This window comes from Electrophorus electricus, chromosome 3 (assembly GCF_013358815.1).
Source record: "Electrophorus electricus isolate fEleEle1 chromosome 3, fEleEle1.pri, whole genome shotgun sequence".
Classification (NCBI taxonomy): Eukaryota; Metazoa; Chordata; class Actinopteri; order Gymnotiformes; family Gymnotidae; genus Electrophorus; species Electrophorus electricus.
The window spans coordinates 21,670,909-21,696,644 of NC_049537.1; the positions used below are offsets into that span (position 1 = coordinate 21,670,909).

The 25,736-nt window shown below is 40.9% G+C and overlaps 3 protein-coding genes across 3 annotated transcripts; 1 reads left to right on the forward strand and 2 right to left on the reverse strand.

Annotated features, from left to right (window-relative positions):
* Positions 1-106: 106 nt before the first annotated feature.
* galca (galactosylceramidase a) lies at positions 107-5,026 on the reverse strand. Its single transcript, XM_026998727.2, has 17 exons — positions 4,647-5,026; positions 4,490-4,558; positions 4,306-4,369; positions 3,515-3,628; positions 3,260-3,399; positions 3,135-3,173; positions 2,818-2,945; positions 2,570-2,725; positions 2,327-2,451; positions 2,073-2,200; positions 1,892-1,981; positions 1,719-1,808; positions 1,474-1,618; positions 1,144-1,324; positions 803-963; positions 606-682; positions 107-526 (listed from the first exon to the last, which is right to left on the reverse strand). Exons 1-17 carry the CDS (start codon positions 4,776-4,778, stop codon positions 383-385), a joined length of 1,983 nt encoding a protein of 660 aa, XP_026854528.2. The 5' UTR covers positions 4,779-5,026; the 3' UTR covers positions 107-382.
* Positions 5,027-5,165: 139 nt separating this feature from the next.
* lgals8a (galectin 8a) lies at positions 5,166-9,747 on the forward strand. Its single transcript, XM_026998739.2, has 9 exons — positions 5,166-5,307; positions 5,796-5,884; positions 6,486-6,693; positions 7,130-7,249; positions 7,547-7,597; positions 8,037-8,063; positions 8,563-8,651; positions 8,813-8,978; positions 9,388-9,747. Exons 1-9 carry the CDS (start codon positions 5,269-5,271, stop codon positions 9,535-9,537), a joined length of 939 nt encoding a protein of 312 aa, XP_026854540.2. The 5' UTR covers positions 5,166-5,268; the 3' UTR covers positions 9,538-9,747.
* Positions 9,748-12,155: 2,408 nt separating this feature from the next.
* On the reverse strand, positions 12,156-24,935 carry zdhhc14 (zinc finger DHHC-type palmitoyltransferase 14). Its single transcript, XM_026999042.2, has 9 exons — positions 23,706-24,935; positions 20,244-20,404; positions 18,819-18,977; positions 18,595-18,732; positions 17,124-17,172; positions 15,563-15,665; positions 14,882-14,991; positions 13,928-14,030; positions 12,156-13,298 (listed from the first exon to the last, which is right to left on the reverse strand). Exons 1-9 carry the CDS (start codon positions 23,942-23,944, stop codon positions 12,861-12,863), a joined length of 1,500 nt encoding a protein of 499 aa, XP_026854843.2. The 5' UTR covers positions 23,945-24,935; the 3' UTR covers positions 12,156-12,860.
* Between the last annotated feature and the right edge of the window lie 801 nt (positions 24,936-25,736).

A 25,736-nucleotide genomic window follows, 5' to 3' on the forward strand; every position in this document is an offset into this window, starting at 1 on the left:
CGGTTGCTAAGGGAGGTCAGACTACTTTTCAAATTTGCTGATACTGCTTGTACTCGGTTAGAGAAAACTTAGTACAATTACAGTCTGAAATGAATGATACACTTTCTGAATCGTAAAATCTTTATTAAAAATAGAAAACATTCTTTAAAAATTACATATCTATGTACATTTATTGGAAATTTACAGTTATCGTTTACTATGAATAATCTCAGATTACCATACATACATTCGCCACAAAAGGATATATACACACACACACACACCTAAAAGGCATTTAAATGGAATTTACGGTTATCTTTATCCTCAAACACAACGCTAACTGTCAGTGCTGAAGTGTTCAAGTATTCACATTTTGAATGTACATCTAAAATTAAACAAGGGATCAGTCAGCATCAACCTTAAAGTTATCAAACTGTGCATATTCAAAAGAGTTTGTCCCTATTGCAGCCCACCCATTTAGTGGTTGAAGAACCACAGCATTCTTCCACAGAGGATAACCATTTAGCATCCCAAAGGCAAAATAACCCTGTTGAAACAAAGTGCAACATTAGGGATGAATTCTCATGTAAACAGACATATAGTACTGTAAAGAATAAAACTTTTACCTTTACAGTGAGAGTTAATGTGTGCCATATGCCCACTCTTGTACCAGACAACCCTTCAGCAAGAACTTTCTCACCACCTTAAAGAAGAAGAAGAAATCACGCTTAGTCTAATCTCAGGGAGCTGGGGAACAATGAGAAACACTATTGTTGCAGCTTTTTGGAAGAAAAAAAATAAACAGAAAAAAATGGTCACTCACCTAGGTCATTGGTCACTTTGTATGTGCCATTTGCAAATACCCAATAAAAAACACCCATGGCGCTCTTGACCGATTCCCCTCCTTGATCAACTCTGGCTGCAAGGAAAACTCCTCCATTTTCATTTTCAATGTAGACATCACAGGACACTGACAGGTTTTGCCTACAGAAATGAAAAGCATAGAATCAATCCCACCAAAGCATGCAAATGAAGGCAACTAAAATAATAACATTACCTGAAAACTAAACAAATAATTTTAAAAAGGCCACAAAACATTGCCCTGATGCTACTTCGTGGATTTTAAAAAATGGGTCATGAAGACAGAATCTGTAATGGACTCACCAGGTGTGGTCTCCTATGACAGTGATGGTCTGGTCAGCATCATAAGCCCACGTTACCGGCCGCTGGGTAACCACCTGGCGCAAGGTGTACACATGCGGCCCTGGATCTGTTAGATTCCTGAAGTACTCAAACACTCCAGTTTGATCAGCAAAACACGGGGCTTCTGAAAAAGGTGGGCTACCTGATCATGAAAGGAATATGATGAGAAAGAGCATATTAGAAAGCTTAATCTAGAGCATGGTTAGCAAGCTGGTGCCATGTTTTTACCACCTTTACCTTGCATTTCATAGTGTTGCTGCTTAAGAGCATAAAGAGAGTAAAGGAACTTACTGACATTAAAGTCATCAAAGTATTTCTTGGGGAATGGTGCAGCCTCTGGGGGATCAGGATAGAGGCCTTTGTGCCCACTGGTAACTGTTGTAATTGTATAAACTTCATCAACATCCAGTTGCAAGGTAAAATACCCATTGGACACCTGATCACAAATTTAGGGATATGTACTGTTTAGGATATTAAGAACGCAAATATCTTGATCTCGCCTTTCTTTTTTTAAGAATTTGAGGAGTCATTTTTACCTTGATGGGAGTGATATTCTGGAAGAGTGTGTCTTTTTTGTTCATAAAATTTAATTTTGAGTACCACTGCTGGAGCTCAGTGAGTGCAACCTAAAAAACATCAGGGACAACAAATAAACTTTCTAGTTAATATTTAGTGGCCTGGAAATCTTACGAGGAGTCATTGCACTTACGAAGGAACCTTTGAGCTGAAATGTTGCTGTCTGGGGAGAAACAGTATATGGTGGGAGTGAAGGCCGTATGCACTCTGAGTGATCGTGGGTCTGCAAAAAGAGGAAGGAAAACAGGCTAAAATCTAACTGTTTCACGCAAACTTGACATTTCACAAGACGAAGGAAAACATAAAACACCCACCATGGTTTCTATTATAATTGTGAGGTTGCCATTGCCATCTGTTAATGCTACATAACTTCCACCATGTTTGAGGTGCCCCACGGTCTGCAGATAGGTCCAACCAGGTTGCGCAAACTGAGTAGTGTGAGCTACACCACAAATTAGAGTACATACAAAAAAAGAAACACAAAAAGGCAACTGTAGATTACTTGACATTTTGAACTTTGCCCTTTTTTAACCTCAGTACCACTGGTTCTGTTTTGATTGCTGAGTACCAGTTATCCATATTGGGGATTCCACAACATAATTCCCACTCCATGGCTCTTCTGCTGTCATCAAACCATCTCGGCCAAAAGACAGATCTTCATAATAACTTGCTATGAGATTCCAGGAAATAGTCCTATTTTTATTTGTTTAAAAAGACACCCAAAACAGATAAATAGTTTAGAAGTCATGCATTACATTTATTTCTTGGAAATGAAAACATAAACCTAAACAACATAAAGCATTCTACTCACGAGGTCATTCTTCCATTTACATAGTTCTGGTTAAGAATACGTGCCCAACATCCTGCACCAATGTTATTATTAAACGTGCTATAATCTTCAGAGGACCAGAGCACCTTCCCTGTAATCATTGCCTCCTTGATGGTCATGGTGCCTGGGTAGTGAACACTGGCAACAGAACAAAAGTCTTCAGCCCCCATTGTGACTCAAGTCATATAATAAAAGTATTTACAAGTAATTGATTCAGAACAGATTCTTACCCTATGACCTCAACAGCATCATTGAGATATGAATCACCAAGCATGGCTTTTGAAATGTCCCAGTTTCCATCTGCTGCTATGATGCCTACACCTGTTAAACCAGCTCGGTCTAATGTGTCTCGAAGCACCTGGACAGCCACAGTACAAAACATAGGAGATAGTATTTTTAAAACAAATATATATATACACACACACCAAACTACTTCTGGCTTTGTTGTTTTAACTATTCATGAACTGTTCTAATGATATACTGATTTAAAAGAATTTGAGAGATTTTACAATTTCCCAATTTAAGAAATTGTATGACAGTTTCTTACCGTTATGTACTTTACATTGTAGTCTTTTTCATTCCATATCTTAAAAACAGAACATTGTATTGTTAAATACAAGCTCATCTTGAATAACTGTGAAGATACAGCATAACAGAACATTCAGAACATACCCCTATATAGTTGATATCAAGGCCATGATGTTGTTTTGCTCCAATGACCCAAGAAACTACATAATTAGCTGTAATGTTTGGAAATGTGTATGGCCAGTTGCTCCCTTGACCAACCCATCCTGGGAATGCCCAAGGAAGACCTAAAAACAACAATAACAACAACAACAACATCAGATCAGCTAACATGAGATTCAGCAGATAATTGCATGGTGTGTTGCTTTCCTTCTCAAGATTGACTGTCTAATTAGATCCTACCAATAAGAATTATATCCGGGTTCCTCTTCTTGGCCTCCTTCATTAACCACCATTCATAACCACGAAAATAATTTTCATCATTCTCATTGTGCATGTGTGATGGCTCTGTTCCATCTATAAAAAACAAAAAAAAAACCAAAAGACATAGATGGATTAATAGATGAATAAATAGGCATATCATTCTTAATAGGATGCTACCTTGGCTTTGAATGAAAGTTTAATTTGTCCCTGGCTGAATAAGACTGTACAAGTCTGTATACCCAGGGTCCTGTCTTACAGAAGAAAAAAAAAATCCATATGTACTGCAAGCTTGTAAAACTAAAAAATTAAAAGGCAATGTGTTAGTATAATCACTGGTTATACCCTTTTTCCTGTGGACATACACAGGACAGTTGTTTTCTTTATACCCTCTATGGGTTTTCAGATCTTCTAGTCATAGCCTTTTATAAAGATGCAAAAAGTAAAAATTAAGCAAAGATTCTCTACCTTATGTTTTGTCATCTGAAAACTATAATTAACTGTTGTCTGATGGGCACTATAAGATGCTGTAAATTCTGCTTGTACTCCCAAAGCCCGCACTAAAATTGTCAATTTAAAAAAATCATAAACTTGACAACCATGTGACTATTCCTGACTAACCTGAAACCTTGTGACATTCAGCTGATCACTTGACGTGGCAGTCACGTCTGTGCAACAATGCTTTTTAAGTATGCCGTTTATTTTCATATCTTCACTAAAATTGCTGCATTACCACTTAGTACAGTGACGTGCACAAATGGATTATTTCTTACCTGTGGTTTGAGCATCACCACCAATTTCTACTTTAAGAATATGCAATGAAGCGCCAAAGTTAGGCTAGGAGAAAACGTAGTCATGGGATAAGCATTTAGTATTCTAAATACAGCATTATATCCTGAACTGTCTCAATACCATATGTGGATGTATTATTTAGTATAGAATGGTATAGTTTACTACCTTGAACAGGTAATCCAGTATTTGACTCCGATAAGATTCGTTGTAGTTGATCAAAAGTCGTGAAGTGGCCTAAGAACAAAGACAAAACGTTTTTTTCCCCTACACTGCTGAAGTTCATTCAAATAAGCAGCAAGTGAATTTAAGAGACATAGCCTACCCCTCCTCCACTTAAGCCGCCTATACCATCAAATCGTCTTCCCAGTCCGATTCTGTCATCCACAAGATAATATTCAGCAGCGCATAAGCAAATGCACGGTAAAAGAAACAAGCCCAAAGAGTGTGCGATCATTGCGGATTCCTCCCCGTTGCACTGCAGCAACAGTCCGCTAGCATCAACTAGGCATATACTACCAAAAGCACGAAGTTATCACCCGATTTACAGCTGACATGTTACTTCCTTGTTTGATAACGTGACATTCTCAACTTTTTAAAGACGCAGTTCAACTACAGGATTCGTGAATACGTAGTCAATGAAACAAAAAATAGCAAGATTTCATGTTTGGAGGGAAATAGAACAACCTTGCGAATACAATAGGAAAATGAACGATTGACTATAAAAATGTACAAAATATAGTTTTAACGATAAGAGCAAAAAACCAGCAGGAACATTGTCACAAGACGCAGGTCATTGTCATTGGTCTCTTTCGTCGGAAGCGTTGTTGAACAAGGAAGTTAAACTGTAATATACGTGAGCTCAGACATTTTTTTTATATACTCCATAAGTTTGCCAAATTAATTTGGGCTGGATACAGTAGGACCTATTTGGACAGCACAACAACATGTCTGTTAGGAATCCGAAACAAACTGTTTTGAACCCTGTGAGAAATTTACTCTTATTTCATAAATTATTATTCAGCACTCGCTTGTCTGCTAGCTAGCTAGGTTAACCTAGCTAACTTGTGCAGTTTGACAAAGTGTGCGAAATACTGCTATTTGCACATCGTTTTCATGCTGATTGTTATCTGATTACTACTGTAGTAATCTAACTACTACTCTTTTGTCCTGTCTGTGATATGTTGATCTCAAAAGTCCTGGCGCAAAAGAAAAATGTTTGCCAGGTAGCTGCTAGCTATCTTTCTTAGGCAATAGAGAGCCTTTATCAGTCAGTTCAGTTGTACTGTTGGGCTTCACTGAATGCAAATCGCAGTAAACTGTTAAAATTACAACGGTTTTTAGTTATGTTAGGCAATGATTTCTCTGGTTGAAATGGGTAGCAAGTCATTTTCCCCACAGATCCTTTGTATTTATCTAACTTGATGGAAAAATAAAGGTTTGATTTAGAGCAAACTAATCTAATTATTCACAGACAATTCCGCTCGCTGTAACCATTCTTGGGGGACTCACTCCAGGCGAAATGGTTCTTGTTCAAGGATCAGTTCCAAGTGAAGCAGACAGGTATCTGCATATATTATATAATCATATATAATCTGCATTATGGTACACTGCTGTTTTCACGTGCATGAAGTTGACAGTTATATTCAAGTTATGTTCAGTTAAATCTGTAATTACTAAGACATATAATGAAATAATGTATAGTCACTCTAAAAATGTATAGTGTTGTAGCGTTGGTGTAGAAGAAGAACCAGAGTATGCCGTTTCTGTATGGCGTAGTCTTAAAAAAACTCATAAACACAGAATAAGCAAAAAGAGATCCCACTAACAGGGAAAAATGGGCAGGGGGAAGCAAAGAGTTAACACAGTAGAGTTTACATATGGTAAACTCTACTACCATACTAGTAAAATAAGGGCACAATTAAATTTAAATTAGGACTTGTATACAATGCAACAATAAACGATTACTTTAAGCATTATGTTTTAAATGAAATAGAGTCCGCTGAGAGGTGCTCTCCCACTGACCAAAGTCTAGTGTTGGAAGCTACAGAATAATGTATTTAAATTTAGTTTAACCAGGATGGATATGATAGATCGATGATATTTTTAAACTCGAACAGGTCAGGTTGAGCAGCCAATCAAAGAGAGACACCATTTCTTGTAGGTTTCAGGTGGATTTCACATGTGGGAGCAGTGTTAAGCCCAGGGCAGATGTGGCCTTCCACTTTAACCCTCGCTTCAAGAAGTCCTACATCGTTTGTAACAGTTTGCAGCATGAGCAGTGGGGCAAAGAGGATATCCACTCTCTAATGCCGTTCAAGAAAGGAGCCATTTTTGAGATCATCATACTAATAGAGAAAGATGTTTACAAGGTAAATGCAAAATCATTGTTAAAAAAAAAAAAGATATATATTAAATTAAATATAATAGTCTGTACCTTCACAGACTTTACGTGATACTGACCCCGTCAGTAAATGCCACAGAACGTTATTCCAAAGTTTATGAGACAAGAGTTCACAGGTTCGCAGTCTGGAGATTTAGAGTGGGCAAGATTAATGTTGTGAAGCCTCACTCCAAGAGTTAGCATCACTTTGCAGTCCACCTTGGTAAATCTGATACAGCTAGTGGTTATGGAAAGAAAGTTTAGCAGGTGGAAGGTTTACTAAAACCTAAGGTGACTCTTTCCTCATTGCCTACCCTAATCTGTCCTCAGCCCACAGTTCTCCTGCTAGCTTTAAGAAACTGAGTTTGCCTAAAGTGAGTTTCTCTACCAGTAACTGTTTCTGCCATTTTAATCTTTACCTCCAGGTGGCAGTAAATGGTGCTCATGTGCTAGAATATAAGCACAGAGTAGATCTGGGCAAGGTGGACACATTGGCAATATCAGGGAAGGTTCAGATCCAGGCCATAGGATTCTTCCCAAGTACAGTAAGTACCTGACATGACCATCGTGAACATTACCTTAACCAATGTATAAAATATAAGCATAAAGCGTAAAGCAGTTGTTCATTCACAGGTCATGGCCACGTGATTGTTTATGTTTTAAAGTTTAGCTAAGCTGGTCTAGCTGTGTTGGGTGGGGGGCAGTAGAGCACATTCAAAAACAGGGCCTGGCTGAGAAGCTCTGCATAGGAATCAATGTTTTGGCTCTTGCTCAGATATTAGCAGTGTGGTTTGGACTAAAAACGGTCAAAGGAGCTGTGAAGGCCATGTCTTTGTTCACAGAATTCAGCCGTTTCTCTAGCTGATGTGGCTGGGCCAGGGACAAAGGATAATGTGAGTGGAATTCCTTATTTGTGCAGTTTTCATTTTTTGGTTTATGTGTTTTTCTTTGTGTGCATGCACACAATGTGCATTTTCTTATTTGTTTAGTTTTTTTTAAACAACCTATAACCTCTGCCCAAATCGAAATCACTCGCAATCAATACTGATTTCCTGTGGAAGTGGTTCGCAATCTCAGGGCTCAATCACATGCATTTCCCCTCGTTGGTTCATAATTGAGCCCTTCAGCGGCTGAATCAGTTGCGTAAGGCAACTGGAAAGCGACAAAATGCTCAGAGCCACGGACGGAAACAGAGAGCTTGGCGCGTGACTGGCTGTAGTGTCGTCTTTAGAATACCCTCTTACCAGGACCAAGCTTCTTTCTGTATGTTTGAACGGTGAAGGTGAAGGCAGGCTCTTTAACATGCTCTTTGTGTGCTACTTTGTCCTGCAGGCTGTGCTGTCAGAATCACTCGATATGGTGAGCACTTGTCACTCTGAAATGTATGTAATATACAGGAGGGGACGGTAACATCCAGGAAAATGGGGAAGGTTAACACCAGGGTTGTCCCAGTGGTGATGGGGAGCTCGGGGCTGTGAGCTATGAGCCCTAAGCTGGAGGAGCCGCTCCAAAAGATCCCAGGAATGACAGGAGTCTCAATGCAGAAAAGCACAAGCCCAAGAACAGCAAAAATACTGCAGCACACCCTTGAACTGTCAGGCCTCTCGTAGAAAGTTGGAGTATAAGGGGGACCCTCACACACACACACGAGTGTACAGGGGTTTACAAAGAAGCAATACATTTTGATCAGAGGTCCTTCATTAGCTATGCAAGCAAAGTGCTTCTGAAGCTCTAGAACAGCTCTAGGAAGCTCATTTCAGCATCACATCAAATCTGTATGTTTCAAGGAAGATAAAGTACACGTGGGACCTGATCTAAGACAAGGTGTCATCTTTACATTTGTGTACTTGCTTTTTAGAGTCTTCCATTTAGAAGAAAGCTAACGAAGGGCCTGAGTCCAGGACACACAATCACTATCAAGGGCCAGATTGGTGCCTATTCACACAGGTATGAACCAGGATAATGTCACAAAGTAATAAATGTCTAATATGTATGGTCTGAAAACATAAAGCCGCCTTTGATTAGGTGTTGTATCAGCTATGATTTCTGATTAGTGACTTCTGTGCTTTGCTTCTTTTTTTTTCCCCCCCGTGCACCACTGTGTGTAGCTTCACTGTGAACCTGCACGTTGGGGGCTCCGAGGACATTGCACTACACCTAAACCCACGTCTTAAGACCGGTGTGTTTGTTCGGAACTCCTACCTGTCTGAGTGCTGGGGTCCAGAGGAGAACACCCTACCCAGCTTCCCCTTTCAGCCGGGGGAATACTTTGAGGTAAGTGACTCTATCAGATCCTGTAGCTGCAAGCACAGCTGTAGTGCGGAGATCCCGTTAGGGCATTTGGTGTGTGAAAAGAGTTATTTAGTTTTGTACATACAAAATACAAAGTTGGAAACCGAATTGTGTTCTAATGAGAATCAAGTGTTCCAGTTCTTGGATGTAAAGCACCTCAGGGACCAGGCTTATCACTCACTCACTCACTCACTCACTCACTCACTCATTCATCCATCCACCTACCTAACTTGCTTCACTAACACTCTCATGTTTAGCAGTTAAAGAATGTCCACCAAGTGGGAGCTGTTGGCACTCAAGTAGCATTTCTGTGCTTCATTGGATTGGAGGAGACTGGTGTTGCTTCCGATCACTGACGCTGTTTTCCTGCATTTTTTTCAACCCTCCCAAGATGATCATTCTGTGTGAGGTGCAGGAGTTTAAGGTGGCGGTGAACGGGATTCACCAGCTGAGCTACAAACACCGTGTGCAGGACCTCAGCCGTGTTGACGAGCTGGAAATAATGGGCGACGTGCAGCTGCTCGACGTTAGGATGTGGTGATCAGGCCCGCATGTGCTCACGTCCCGGCCTGATGTGTTACACCCGAGCTCCACAGCCAGACCAAATTTCATAACCAGTTATGCACCTTTTTAACAAAAAAATGAATGACAACAAAGCCTTTAAGCCTTGGGGTTGAGTGGTGTTTGTTTGTATGTTTTTGTTTTAGTTTCTTATTTGTTTGGTTCTTTCTCTTTTGTTGTGTATGAAACTTGGTGTGTGTGTGTGTGTGTGTGTGTGTGTGTGTGTGTGTGTGTGTGTGTGTGTGTGTGTGTGTGTGTGTGTGTGTGTGTGTCTGTCTTAGTTTGTGGATTTAAAAGGTTTGTCTCATCTCATGTATAGGGGAAGCTGAATAGAACTACCCCATATAGGCAAAACATTTGTTTCAAGAACTGCATTATTTTGACCAAGTTTTTAAAGCTACAGCTAATTAAAAGAATGTGTTTATTTATCAAAGACAGACGAACAACCTTAGCTTTTATCAGAACAGATGAAGCACATTATATATGTGCTTTATGGGGTGCAGTAACATGACCATTTGCAGTATGATTAGTCTAAAGAATAGTATTGTGGCAACAATAAATTATATATTCTGCAACTGCTTCACAAGATAGGGAATGCTGTGGAATCCTGAAACCTGCTAAATCTCACCGAATGCAGTCAAATTAGGAACTACTCCTGAATTCTGTGGGGTGTGAGACCTGTCTGCTCTTCTCTACCAGTAATGGTCCCATTTCATCTGTTTGTCTATTAAAAGACTTATGCTATAACAGTAATGTACAACATACTGAATACTATAATTACTGACAATTACAGCTTTTTTTTTTTTTTTAAATAATGTATCCTCTCCTCAAATTTAAACTCAAGCTGTATATAACCTTACATATCTGTGTACATATGGCTCTTAATTGTGTGACTACATTAGTAAGTGATAAATACTGTGCAGTTTTGCTATAGCGTTTGATGTTCATTAAAAGCAATAATCCATAATAAAACATAGCCCAAGGTAAACCCATAAAGAGATCTCAAATAACCAAAGCACAGAAACAGACCACCGAAGTATTAAAGAGTGAGATTAGCACTGAAGGCTGTCTGAAGCCCAGGACTGTGAATCTGGACTTTCAGCTCTGTAAGCTTCACACAGCACTGACTCCTTTCAGATTGCTTGAGACACCAGGAAATTGTTATGGGGATCCAGGTTTAGCATTTCCAGTCATTAAAACTGAGTGTCAGATCTTTAATTAAGAGAGGACTCTGACATGGTTACTAATTATTGCACTGCCAGGTAAAGTGGATGAAGGCGCTGATGAAAATATGTTCAAGACAAAAAGCTTGCTTCATGTACTTCATATTGACTGCTTAACAAAGTACTTACTAAATATAATCTTTACAGTCCTCTTTGCAAACAGCGCTACACTTGAAGGTCATCAGGGAGCCCTTGTCCACTGAGGGCATAGTCGAAGTCCTTGTATGCAAAATTCTGTTATTCATCTATCTATGGCTACTTGCGCCCTAATCTGAAAGTACAAAAACTGGGTCATGTCCACCCTAGGGACATGTAAATTGTAACTGGTGTTTTTCCTCTAATTTTATGCTAAAATACTTAATATATTTTACAAGTTTATTTTCTATTGTATGTAATGTGCTAAGTAAATTCTCTATATAAATTATACCACTATATTGCTTCTGGCTTTTGTTTTTGGATTTTAAATTATAAATAGGATCTAATAGATTTTAAGTTATAGATAGAAATTTTATAAACTTGCACAACTGTAATTCCGTTGCAGGGCACTAAAAAACCTAATAAATGACAGATGATGTCACCTTCATATTGGTTGACCTTAATATAGGCTGTCTAGCCTTACAGAAATCTAAGGTGTCACCTGAGTAAAGAGAATATCAGGCTCAATAAATGTTGGGTTACCAACGTTGGTAAACTTGTTACCTCAAATATTCTTGCTGGGTCTTTTCCACAAGAAATGGAAATGTACTTCCTCTACACATTATTTACTGATCTACTGCTGATTATTAACTTTAGAAAAACTTATGTCCTAATTAAAAAAAAAAAAAAACACTTGGGAATTTTCTCTTTAACTTGTAAACACTTAGGACAAATACCGTAAGCATTTAACATTTGAGATTTGTAATACCATATGATATGGCAACCATGAAGTTCAGTTGTTAGAACGCTGAGGTTTGGACAGAACTAAAATTTGTGGCTTCTCACCAAGCTATCAGCTAACATCAATAGTCTCTGGATAGGTGCCCTGTCAATAATGGGTGTTGTTAATAATGCTTATTTTTCTGTGAAAACATAGGAAATAAATTGTCATCCAGTAAAAGTATACCATGTCTGATATAACCATAGCTATCAGGGTATTGATTATCACCTTTTCTGTACTTACCATTTCAGCCGTTATTGTCATCAGTACATGTGAAATTACCTACTATTGGCTACTTTGAGCAGGATAAACCTGGAAGTGTACAAAGGACAAAGGTCACATAAAAGACATTTTATGTGCAAATATTTGTCCCAGACGTTGTTAGGTGGGCTGGCTTTTCTTCAGGCCTTTTAGGAAAGACAGAAATGTGGATTCCATATAAAGTGAATTTATTGACAAGATATCACCTCTACAATGGTAAATCAGTAAACTTGTATTTGGCACATAGTCACATCACTATAATGTGTTGGCACTTGATTTCAACATTTCCAAAAAAAAATGTGATGCAATATGACGATAGCATATTTCATAATCGTCACACAAACCACTGTCATATTGTCAGAACCCCAGAGATTTTAAAGGCAGTGAGATTGCATTTAAATCAGTGTGTTTCCATTTTAAAGTACATCACTCCAGAATCATGTGAGATCCCTGTGTGACATCATGACATCACTCCATAGTCATGAAACATCCCTGTACAAGGGAGTAACACAGATTTCTGGGGTTGACCTTGCCCATAGTCACATTTTCAGTGCTGTAGTGGAATGACTCGGTTACACAATGACATCCTTAATAGAAACAAAGGTTGGTCATTGTGTCAGTAGGCTGATAACGTATGCTGCACTTGGTCCTTAAGCACAGAATTCACCTTGAGGTACACTTGGGGTGGGGATCTAGCCAATCAGCTCTCCTGTACCAAGACTCTGCTTTTGGTCCTTGCTTGGGTCTCATGGAGTTATAGCCTGACAGCCTTTTAATACGACAAAAAGCACACTGGAAGTGGTTGTCATTCTGTGCGGATAAAAAGTATGGCTTCTGGCCCTGACTCGACCGCTCGAGCCTCTCGAAGGCTGGTCCACTCGAGCCGAACCTTCCTGTTACTCCTTACACGGAGCTGAGCTTCACCAGCCCGCGCACGGAGTCCTCGTGCAGCGAGTCCTGACTGGCGGGGTCATAGTGCAGTGCCGGGTGCACGTGGTGGCCCACGTGGGCGGCGCAGGGCATGACGGCAGGGGGCGACGGCGTCTCCTCTGAGCCGATGAAGTGCTGGTGGGGGAGCTGGTGGGGACAGTGGCTTTCTGAGTCGTGGAGAGACAGCAGCTCTCCTCCACAGCTCATGCCCGGGACAGAAGAGGGAAGGGAGGTGAGGAGCGGGAGGGAGGCCTGGCTGGGAAGCAGCACTGAGCAAGGAACCCCCACGGTAGACTTCCCATGCATGAGGGGGCCTCCGCCGCTCAGCAATGCAGGCTGGGTGTGCAAGAGTGGGGTGGCAGCAGCCTGCAAAACGAATTTGGTGCTCTGGATGCACTGGTCTTGGTGACACTGAGAGAAGAAGAGGGAGAAAGAGAGAAGTAAGGATAGACACATGCAAAGAAAATACAATAGGAAGTAGTTAACAGAAATATGGGATAGGGTAACTCATTGGAGAAGAAAACGGTTTGGTGAAAGAAGAGCTTTTGGCGAAAAGAAGACCACGATAAAGTTTAAGAACACCAGCCACAGCTAGAAGGCAGAAGCTAAGAGGTTATTAGTAAAACAAAACACCCGTTTTAACATTGGTAGTATCACAAAATGAAAAACACGCCCTCTGAGATAAAATCCTATTTGATATTTTGTTGTTTATGCTTTTCCATATTATTCTAAAAAAAAACAACAACAACAAAAGAATGGCATGATTCCATCATGCTACTGATTAGTCGGTTGAAAGCACTGAATATTGGACCCTGTGCCGGGCATCCATGTCACACAAGTATTGGTTATTCAGGAATCCCCTCAGTACTCAAACACAGATTAAACACATCAATACCACATTATGCACTTATCTCACAGAGTTATTAAAGAGTAACCTTAGCGTATAAATGAGGTACTTCCTATTGATCTAACAATGCACTTATCACTCTGACAGAGGAGAAAGGATATGCCCCCCCACCCCCTCACTCCACAGATTTTACCATATGACTTTGAAGCTGAGTCAAGGGACATGTGTTGGTGCCGTTTGACTGAGCCATGGGCTGAGCGCTGTCTGGTTCCACAAATCCTCGCCTGTCAATCAAGCTGAAGGGTGGACACAGAGTGAGTGAGGAAGAAGAGGAGAGGAGAGGACAGCAGATTAGCAGCCTGGAGCAAACACAGTCCGTGAGTCATCGAACGTGGGTGAGAGCTCCAGAATGAGTGAGCTTGAGGCACTCAAGAGGGTCCCTGCCACTGGGTGCTTGCCTGCCTTTGTTTGTGTGTGTGTGTGTGTGTGTGTGTGTGTGTGTATGTGTACGAAGCAACTGGGACTTCCTCCCACTCTGCACACCCACACATGAAACAGATGGTAACTACTTGTACCAAGCCAGACTCAGCCATTTCCCTGTGCTAATGGGAAACTTGCTAATGGCGTGCGTCAGCATGAGAGTGTGTGTGTGGGTGTGTGAGTGTGTGAAGATGCTTCAAAAGAAAAAAACCAAAAAAAAAACCCAAGACAACCCTCAATTATGTATTCACCATGAACAATAATGAAGAGAGGCAGCCATCATACCCATAATGCCAAGTAATCTAGGAATTACTGAATTACTGCCAATGTGCCTACAAATAACTCACTTGCAGTAGAGCGGCCCAGAGGAGCAGAGTGGAGTGGTTATCTGGGCTGCTCTACTTTGTTCATACTCATACACCGGCCCTGCAAACTGCTGAACTCATCACAGTGCTTCCGACAAAGCCAAATCAATTCCCAGAATCAGCGAGCATATGTAATTACTTCCTGAGGGTGCAGATGGAAATCTTAATTGAAAAACTTTTCCCCCCCCCCCCCAGATTCAGTTTAACTACTGACAGTGTGATTTAGTGAGGAGATGAGGGAGAACAGAAAGAAGAAAAAGAAAACACGAGTGAATGATGTGCTTTAACTGGTGCCAACTCACCTGGGCGGAAGGGGGCCACACAGGGCGGTGCAGCAGTTGGTGAGGATGCTGCCGGAACTGTAGGGGTTGTAGTTGTCCTTGCCCCGCTTGGATGACCAAGCCCCTTTGATCTGAAACAAGGATGTGCTCCATGAGATCAGGAGCTGCTGTCTGGGACAAAACTGCAGACTGGAATGAGGCAATTCTGAGACACCGTGCTATGATGAAACGTTCAACTGTTCCCACACATCAGGCTTAAAATTCTGCTTAAAAAGAATGGATTTATTTTAATCACAGGGCCCTGAAGTTGCGTAACAACTTCCCATGGCCATTAGATTTTGTTTTGCTGATTCATTCATAGCTCAATCATGTATGCCCATATCCTCAACCAGTGAAGGGTATGCACTCGTCCTCTGGGACGTGTGAAGTCTGCCAATGCCTCTCAAGCACCTCTGAGCATCTCCTGTAGCTCAACATAGCTATGCTCTAGGGGCTGGTATAGAACAGAATTGCATAACTGATTTTGAATGAAATATGTGCTCTACACTGCCTACATTCAAGCCCTTAAAACTATTTCTTGCTCACTGTTTGCACACCTCACTGGGATGCTAACCATCGTAACACCACGCAAGGAGGTTCTTCACAGACGGTTGGGATAGGAAAGGAGGAGACAGGGGGTGAAGAACGGCATTGCTAACTCACGTCTTCGTTGGTGGTCTGGTTGGAACTGATCAGGTAGGTGTGGAAGCCTGACAAGCCCACGATGGACCAGACGGAGAAAAAACACACCACAACTTCCAGCACAGTGCACCAGTGAAGGAAAGCGGAACACTGTTTCCATGACAACATCCAGACTAGTCCAGATACACAAACGCATGCATGTACGCATGCATACACACACACACACACACACACACACACCACACCCACACACACATTCACACTTTCTCTCTTCTTGACCCAAATGAATGAATGGTTATCAGTCACAGTCAAAACAAAAGTCCAAAAGGTGTCTGGTATCTCTCCCAGCAGAGCTTTGAGATGTAAATAAGAATATGAAGCTAAGATACAAGATTTTTTACACTACACTATTTTTTATGCATTATTTTTATTAGAAATGTAAATGAATCCAAGTAATGGCTATTCAGACAAATTACAAATGCATATTAATGTGAAAATATATTACAAATCTTATGATTTCATAAGATTTCTTATGTTTTTTTAAACTTTAGGATTTTAATCACAACCTTAGTGTTAGTAATCTGTAGCCAGACTTTGCCTTAAAGTCCTAATCTGAGCCTGAAGATTCTTTTCAAACCACAACCATTTTACATTTACATTTTCAGAATTTGGCAGATTTTCTTATTCAGAGTGACTTATTAGCATGACGGTCTGTGTGCTGCCTGGGAACTGAACCGAAGAGTTTGATATTGCTAGTTCCTTATTCTACATCAGGTGAGCTACAGGAGCCTAACTTGAAATAAAAAATCAATATGTTTTAACCTACTAGTTTTAAGGCCAATAATCCTTTGCCTTTTGTTTCAGTTATGATTCAATGTAGTTTGTTTGTATTTTATTTTAGTTTATAAAAAGTGACACTTGCTCTTCACTTTGCCCTTTACTGGCAACACCTGCTATACAACCCTTCAGTTCAGAAAGCTCATTTGTGAGATTTATTTGCTTGGGGACTAAGGAATGTGCATGTGATTACCTGCAGGTTTCTCTCTCTCTGTTTCTCTCTGTTTCTCTCTCTCTCTCTCTCTCTCTCTCTCTCTCTCTCTCTCTCTCTCTCTCTCTCTCTCTCTCTCTCTCTCTCTCTCTCTCTCTCTCTCTCTCTCTAAAAGAGATCATTAGGCAGTAACTGATACCTGGGAAGCTGATAATTCACTGAGAGCAGCAGGTGGGCTTCGACTAATGAACCCAGCCACGAGGCATCTCATCAGTAACAAAAATCAACAAAAGGAAAGATGTCATCTGACATCCTGACTCCTCCATGTTCAAACTCCCTGTTCAAACCCTTTCCCATCTTTACATTAAAGCTGCGTTCCTTTATATTCCCATGGAACGGCTGTCTGAGAGGGTAATGGAAAGTGAGTGGGTGTATAGCCATGTTATTACTTCTCTCAACCTACTCAGAGATACTGCTCTTTGTCACTGGGCTTTGGAGGTGTGAAAGCTAGAAATAGATTGTTAGCAACCCCTCCACACACACACACACACACACCCTCACACCCAGACACACAGGGCCTTTGTAGAAGGATATCTGGCAGGGCTGTCTTTGAGGGCGCTGAGAAAACCAGTCCGGTTGGATCCTGCAGGCAAAGCATGGGTTATATAATGCACGGAAATGGCACAGGGATGTGTGACACTCCTAGCCATGGGCAGAGGCACAATGAAATGATAAGCCTGTGAGATAAACTAGATTTTAACAGCCAATTACAATAGTGAACAATGCTAATGCTTACCCAACAAATCACATGTAATGAAAAGAGCTGCCCACTAGCAGAAATACATATATCAGGTGTGCCTAAGGCTGGTCTATGGAGGTCTACCGCCCAATAGAGTTTTCTAGAATCCAGCACTCTTGGCACCTGACAAGCTTCACTAATCAGGTGTGTTAGGATTAGAATTAAGATTGAAACTAAACTTTGCAGAGCGATAGACTTCGGCAGCCTCGATGTACATGATACAGCAACAAATAAGAAGTGAAGTGAGATTTAATAGTGACAGCTGCTACACAACCTGGTAAATGTTGAAGCAGAGAAAGAGCTATACTGATTATACAGACCCTGAAATATAATGCACATATTCCTGAGACCATATTTATGATACTTCACAATATTGTGATACTTTCCTATAGACTGAACCAACAACTCCTTCTGCAATTACTGATGACCTAAAACAGCCATCTACCTCGCTGCTTGTTTCCCCTGCCACAAGCTAGTCTGTGCGCTAATCATCTAGGGCAGCCGAGGAACGTGCACGTAGGCGGATCCACCAGTAAACAAGGCCTGCCCCCCATCCTGGAGGTGGGACTGAATGGCCATGTGCGATGAACAGTGGCTAACTGCCTTCCACGACTTGCCCAGAAACCGCTAGGACAGATGTTGCCTTGTCAGCGGCCCCCAGAACCGCGACTCCGTTACTGTCAGTCAGAAGGCGGAGAAGAGTAGCCACTTGATAAGATGAAGCTTCCCCATGCACAGAGAGCTGCACAAGCTCTCAAAGAGGAAGCTTAATACAATGACATGGAAAAAATTATATATATATATATATATATATATATATATATATATATAGATTTATATCACACAGAATATCAACTTTGAGGAAGTTTACATAGATATTAGGTGAACCATAGAGAAAACAAAACAATTGCCATATTCAAAATCCAATATCCTGGAAGCAAACCGATGAAAACTGCATCACTGTCCAATTCCAGATTGACTCATATCTCAAGTACATTTGGTTGGACTATTTAAGGCAGCAATACTGTCAATAAATCACAGTGTATGAAGCTCCAGAGTGCCTTTAATTATAGCAGTGTATGACACTTTTGAATGCCTTTAACTACACCAATGTATGGCGCTTTGAAATGGCTGTAATTGCAGAAGATACACATAAGCTAACGTCAGAAATACAGTTTAACCCACAGAATATGTGTGCGGATAAAAACACTGGCAGCATTGAGAGCAGCGACTGAAGAGTGGGTGTGGGTGGGAAGTGTTACTCACTCAGTATGACGTGGGTGATGACGAAGGCGAAGATGAAGATGGTAAGGAAAGAGAGGGAGAGAATGAACAGGTAGAAAAAACGGTAGTTTCGTTTTCCCACGCAGTTGCCCACCCAGGGACAGTGGTGGTCGAAGCGCTCTGCATTAAAAAAGAAAAAAAGGCAGTCGGTGAGAGTGCGACACACAGTCGCACTCACCCACTCACTCGTTCACCCTCATGCTTACCCACGCAGTTGTCACACAGGCTGCAGTGAGACGCTCGTGGCGGCCTGAAGATCTTGCAGGTGAAGCAGTACTTCAGCTTGACCGTCTGCCCGTTGATGACCACCTCTCTGGTCCTAGGCGGAGGCCGATAGCCCGGACCACCCGCACCATTGGCTGCATCTACAAGCCATAGCACAGAGGGAACCTTCGATCACCACGTCTAAAGCATGACCAATCCTTGCCCGTCTTTCACTCTATGCACCGTGATTAAACCGGATCACAGGTGGCAAATTCCAGCCCTGGAGGGCAACGACACAACACCATTCAGTCTCCTGCCACCTCTAGCACACCTAATTCAGACCAAAAAGGTTTGACACTCAGTAGGAGTCCCCCCAGGTGTGTTAGATGAAACACTAAGTGTGTGGTGCCGAGGCATTACACCACTAACCCTAAATAGTTACATTAAGGTGCACTCGACCTGTACGCATGGTATTCCATGATACACAGCACTTTTCTCAAGCTCTCTCAAGATACATGGATCAGCAGGGATAAAAACCCTGGAGCATAATGAAGCATTCCTAGTGTTTACTAGGAATCAGATTATTCTCCTGAGCACGAGGAATGCCGTCATCCTAACAGCCCAGCCCCATCTACATGTCTCTGAATCCAAGTGAATTACTTTCTCGCATAAGGGTGTATGAAGCCCTCAGTGAAGAACATGAGGTAGCATCGCCACACTATGCAGTGAGTAGATTATGCCGGCGTGAAGAAACAAGTCAGTCAAGATTTTTTTTTCCCCCCAACCATTTTCATGCAAGAATTTGTATGATAATAGAGTTGCTTGGTGCCTGAGGTGTGGTTAACTTTGCTAATGTGTGTACAACTATGCACTTACCCTCTCACCCGAGTTAAATATTAGCCTTCAAAATGTGAGAAAAAAAAAACACTACAATGAGCACTTCATTTTCTGCTCTATGAATATTTAACCAGTTTTCCCCCATTTAAAATGGCAGCAGACTCTGACAGAAGAAGAACATGCATTATGCATATCCCAAGAGGAGAAAAGATAATGGCAAATCCTCTCACTCCAAATCCTAACACACTGAGTAGTCCCTCTACATTAGCCAATAGACATCGAGGTCTTTCCAAAGTGAAAAGAGCAAAAGTAAACACCCAAGCTCTCTGACATGTTCAGATACCTGGCATGGAAATCTGTAGAAGTACAATTAAAATGAAAAAATCATCAAAAAAACTCTCATCTATTTGTTTGAAGTGCTTTCAAAATGTAGAAGTTTTTGCCAGGTCAAAGAAATCATTCCATTGAAGAGAAACTTTTTTTGCCAGGTAGTGATGTAACCTCAAGAGATCAACACTGCCCTCATCAAAGCCAAGAGTTCTTTAGAATAAGCTGAGCGCCAGCGGAGGCCAACCTGTGCACATGCCTACCTATCTGCCTCTCCACATCTGCAGCCTCATCTGGGGTGGCCCTAGGCAGAACTCCTGGGTCACTGAAACTGGCCCGGAGAAGCATGCCCATGACGAAGAGAAACAGGACTCCGCCAATGGCTGGGATGGCAGGGCTCAGGTTGGAGGCCAGAAAAGGGCAACTAAATGAAAATGGACAAAGAAATGAAAGGGAGATTCAATTAGTGCTTCACGATGCTTTGCAAGAAAGTGCATTTCTCCACATTTCTCCATGAACCTTTTAAGCACACCAGAAATAAATAGTATGTACATGTGTCCTTATAAAACACTTACACTGTCCCCAACCTGGTTAAAGTACTCTTGGTTCTTCATGGGCCCCCGTCTTTATAACTGTGTTTATTGGGCTTTGAACAACATGGAATCAGGGAAAATAATTTTTTTTTGATAACAGGCTTTTGTTTTTAATATTTATCATAACATTCAATACCTTTTAGCTACAGGCGAACGATGAAGTAATGGAAACAAGCTATAAAAGAACAATAACAAGAAATTGGCCCAGTTTCACCACAGCTGCAATCCTTGGCTAATATTTTGCACTGCAGTGAACAATCCTGATATGATTTCAGATCTTCAAGAGACATACGTAAAATGTAAACAGAGGCTGTTAACGCAGAGGTTGTTAGAGGTTTCCTTAGGCAGTTTTTTTTTTTTTTTCCTGATAAAACCATCTGTGGTATTTTAATAGAATTGTTGTTGTTACTCTCAGAGACAGCTCTTCCATGTTTGTCCCATGATCCCATCAGGATTTAATTCTCCATGATATCTGCTCTGTGTGTGACTGGGGCATCTGAAATCTTCAGTCTTTACTTTATTTCAAGAGAGGCCATGCAGAAAGAATATAAGTGCAGATTACAGTCAAGATTTTTTTCACAGGAAAATATCACATTTTTTGGAATGTGGTTTATGTGGTGTATACTAGCTTGTTAGTTTACTCTAGTTTATTAATAATAGTAAATAATAAAAACTTCACAAGTGCAACATCTTCACAGATGTATACAAAACCAAAACAAACAAAGCTATGTAGTGAAAAAACCCTGATTTAGTGTGACTAGCCCTATAACATTGATAAAACGTGCTGTATAGATGTCTACTTTAATACATCTGCAAACAATTCATAGCACAACTGACCCAAAATCCAGTCACACTGTCTGCTAGTATCCTGCCTCAAAGCTATAATGACTTATGCTGGAAACTGAGTGGTCCAATTGCTGTTCCGTGTTATCTGATGCTGTCTTAACCGACTCCAAATCAAGTGTGCAGATACAATCAGCTGTTCGTTAAAAAAAAAGGTTGTGTATCTCTCAGGAGACCTTTTAATCATGCCTTGTTGTGTCTGCCCCAGCCAGTGGCATGTTTTGCTCTTGACTTTACTGAAGGATTATATTTCAAGTGGCATCCCCATATTATTTCTGAGGACACACAGGGCTAAACAGAGCAGACTCTGCAGCTAAACGTGGACACTGGACACTGAGACCTTCATACTGGCTGCTGTGTCTTTCTCCTGTGCTTACATTCCAGGGCGCGTCTACTGTATCTGCATATGGGAACTGCCATACAAAATCACAGAAGGCTCCTCCAGCATGGAGATCCAACCCTGTCTTAGGTAAAGACTACCATAAAATAATAATGCTGATTGTACCTATGCTAGGGTGTACGGTCGTATGGAAGACATACTGAAGTTACAGAGCATTTTCTGTAGGACCAAAGCTAGTCCAGCTGGGCTTATGTTGGACAGCCTATAAATGGAATGTAATATCCTACTTCCTCTCTTGTCTATGAATATGCAACTGAAATGCAAAACGGACTCTTTTTGCCCCTTCAAATGCATAAATGCAAATCTGAACAGTTCTCAGTCACCAGCTGGAAAATAATTATCTCCGCCAGTGAATTCCAAGACCATCTTAAATGTCACATTACACAAAACCTGCATGACAGCTTTGGAACTCTGGGACTACAGTTTTCTGCGTCTCAGCACTAAGTGCTGGCTCTAATGGCACGAAGAGCCACTTTAATGACTTTTATTGCCATTTAAAATAGCATGACGCAGCCGGGGGCACCAAATCAACCCGTGGGCAGGGTTTTCTACTGTTTCCTAGGAGACGTCTGTTGTTCTAAAGCACACATAAAAGTGAGAAAGGAAACCGTTGCCAAGGAAACGTCAACAGAGGAGGTGCCACGTTTTTGAAAGTTGCAGCATAGGTTGTGGGTTGTAGGGAGGAGATGGATAGAGGCAAGGGAGGGGACACTGGAAACGTTTCATCCTACACATCCTTTATGCTCAGAGGCCGTGGCTTTGGCCTCCCACCAGCGGACATGAGCATTTCCTTCACAAAGTAAGCATAACAAAAGCGAAACATTATGTTCAAAAGATGATTGTTCACTTTTCACTGTCATGTGATGCTCCAAATTGAATATTTCACTTAAGAAATGTTTCTGATGAGAAGTTTAGTCTAAAGTTTGATTAACTTATTATTGCACTTAAAAATTACACTTAAGCAGTGTTATGGGCCCACACAAACCCCTTGGGTATCATAACCACACATCTTTGAATAGTTGAGCCTGTTCCTGAAGAGACACGAGACAACACAAGCTCCCCTTGTTCACTAGGAATTTACATCCAACTCGGGACTGTAAGAATTCACATACGTCAACACCAATTTCTTCACCTGACCAAGAAACACAAAATCACCCTTTACAACAAACGCAAGTGAACACAGTCATATACAGCTACTGGTGGATATGCCAGACAGAATGGATTTCCACAGCATGTTCATTCTCTACTACTTTCTTCATGAGTACAATCCTAATCAGAGAATTCAGAAGAGGCTGACACTGGATCACATATAATATTTCATATAATTACAGAAAATTAACTGTACCAACAAGAGGTAACTAATCCTAGATTACAACCCTAATCTGTGACGCTTTATAGACATAAACTCAGTTTTTCAGACAACACTGGACTTTTTAGTTTAACATTGCACTAAAAAGGCTTTTTGAAAGAGAATCCCCCACTGACCATTTAATCAAATGAAACACTTAACCGGGCTTTAGTGTTGTCTGGGAAACTGACCCAGGGATGTTAAACTGAATCAAAATTTCTCTCCTGGAAAACTTCAAACCTAAGTTTCAACATAACGCAATAGTTGCCAATGACTGGGCCCTCTGACAAAAGTGCATCTTTTCTATGATAAGGTGTGTGCAGCTGTCCTCTTTTTTTTATTTTATCTCTATCCACTGATAAGTGAGGAATGCCAACCATCATAACTGGGAATTGTTTGACCCAACCAACATCAGGATCATGAGTCAAGTCTGAAGCCTGATGCTGGGGCAAATTGGGACGTGCCAGCTAATACCATGGAAAAACAACATGCACCTAGTAAAAACAGAATATGGGCTATGCACAGTGACTGTGACACTTACTCAAATGCGAAGAAAAGTCCACTGGTGACCAAGATAAGCACCACCGTGAGGTAGAACACCCCGGTCTGCTTTGCCATCATGATTCGCCCATCACAGTAGAACTTGTTCCGGCCAGGAAAGACCTGCCACTTTCTCTTTACTCTCCTTTTCTTTGTGTGGGGAGTCTCCATGGGTGAAGAGTTATGTGTACAGATCTGATTGTACTGGCATTCCCTGGGCTCATCTATTCCTAGATGCATGTTGTTGCTATGGTTTATTACTGCAGATGCCTACAAAATAGTTTAAAGCAGCAAGTCTTCTAACAAAAAAGTAAAACCAAACTACCAAATATAAACGCATCACCTTTGATGGTAGAGAAAAACTGGAACCATACCATCGTTTTGCCCCAACACCCTTCAGAAGTAAGTGCAATAGTAGACTAGTTTATTTGATTCGGGGTATTGGATTAAATCAGGAACGATTAACGGCATATATAGACACTCAGTTGCGGCCAAGACATTGTCATGAAAGGAGAGCCGGAAAAGAAAAGTGAACAGAGCTTAACTCTCGTGTTTGCTTGACGCATTCCTCCATTGTGTTTAATTTCCCTCCGATAAAAACAGCTGGAGAATGCGCTTCCGTCCGTCAGGTACTCGGACATGAGACGAAACGACCACCTCCGACATCAAGAGATTGCAGATATTAGGCTAGGTGCAATTTGCCTGGGTTCTTTGATTTTCCTTGGTCGATGATGTATTGCAGTTAAGTGAAGAGATGTCACTGCCTATCCATCGAGAGACTTCTCAGCTTATTCCAAAATAAAGCGCGTCCTTCGAGTGTCCTCGTATATCCGTTGTTTGTACTGAGGGTTGTGATTCATTTAAGGCTGGCTTTTTGATTAGAAAACGTATACCGGCTATTTCTGGCTCCTCAAAAAAAATAAACGCATTCTATTTGCTTACCGAAGAACAGCTACAACAATAAATAGGCCTGTGGTATTCTGAAGGCTCCTGTTTTAACTGTCTGTTGGTATGTTCGTCAGGGAAAAATGCATGAGAGCTGTTCTACTATCGAGGCAATCTGTACCCTATTCACCAATGAGAAACAGGACGGGTCTTGGTAAGCGAATGCGGCTGAGAACACCACTCCTGCATGGGCATTCATCGCGCTCTGCCACACGTTAGCCGAAAAGAAAAAGTCACTGTCAGTCACCATCAGAATTCCGTTCAGTGGAAAGCCTTTTCCTTAATCGTTCCTTTCCATCTTTATTTTAAATATAAAAACAATTTTCATTATTGTGGTCCAACATAAATTTCAATTCCGACATGTTTATTTTCTATAATACAATAAAATTTAAGACTGTCTATCTATCTGGTCTTAAATTTATTGTATACATACACACACACACACATCCTGTCTATATATCACTGTGCAGCACGCATATATATATATATATATATATATATATATATATAAATAAAATCTCCATCCCCTCCTGAGACCGAGTGGAAAAAAAAAAGAAGTTCAGTTTAGGTTTTTGTTGTTGTTGTTGTGATTTTCTGTCTCTTAAGAGTAAGACAAACAATTCACACTTTATCAAAATTTATTTTATTCTTAATTTAACAGCATGCCCACTGTAGAGGATGTCAGGATAATTTTAATGGGAAAAAAAGCTTTGCTGTATTTTTGACATTCCAGCTATAAAGGTGATATTAAACCAGATGCATAGTGAACTTTTTCACATTCTGTATTGACATATTTCAGTTAAACAAAAATCATATGCAATTCCGTTACTTTTAAATTTAAGATTCTTGGTTCTGCTTGACATTTTGTAAAAGCTCAGCATTCAGTCACACAAGTCCACCCCTCCCACGTTTTCATTGTATTGTCTGATGACTGCTGGTCTTCTCACTTGGATGTGAGACTTCTCTTTGTTGGATCATCTTGTGCAGATGTCCTCAGGATCTTTTCCGTGTATGGTAGAGGCCATTAATTCTGGTTTATCATCATACCATTTTGTAATTGCCAGCTCAAGACTATTTTTGACCACCA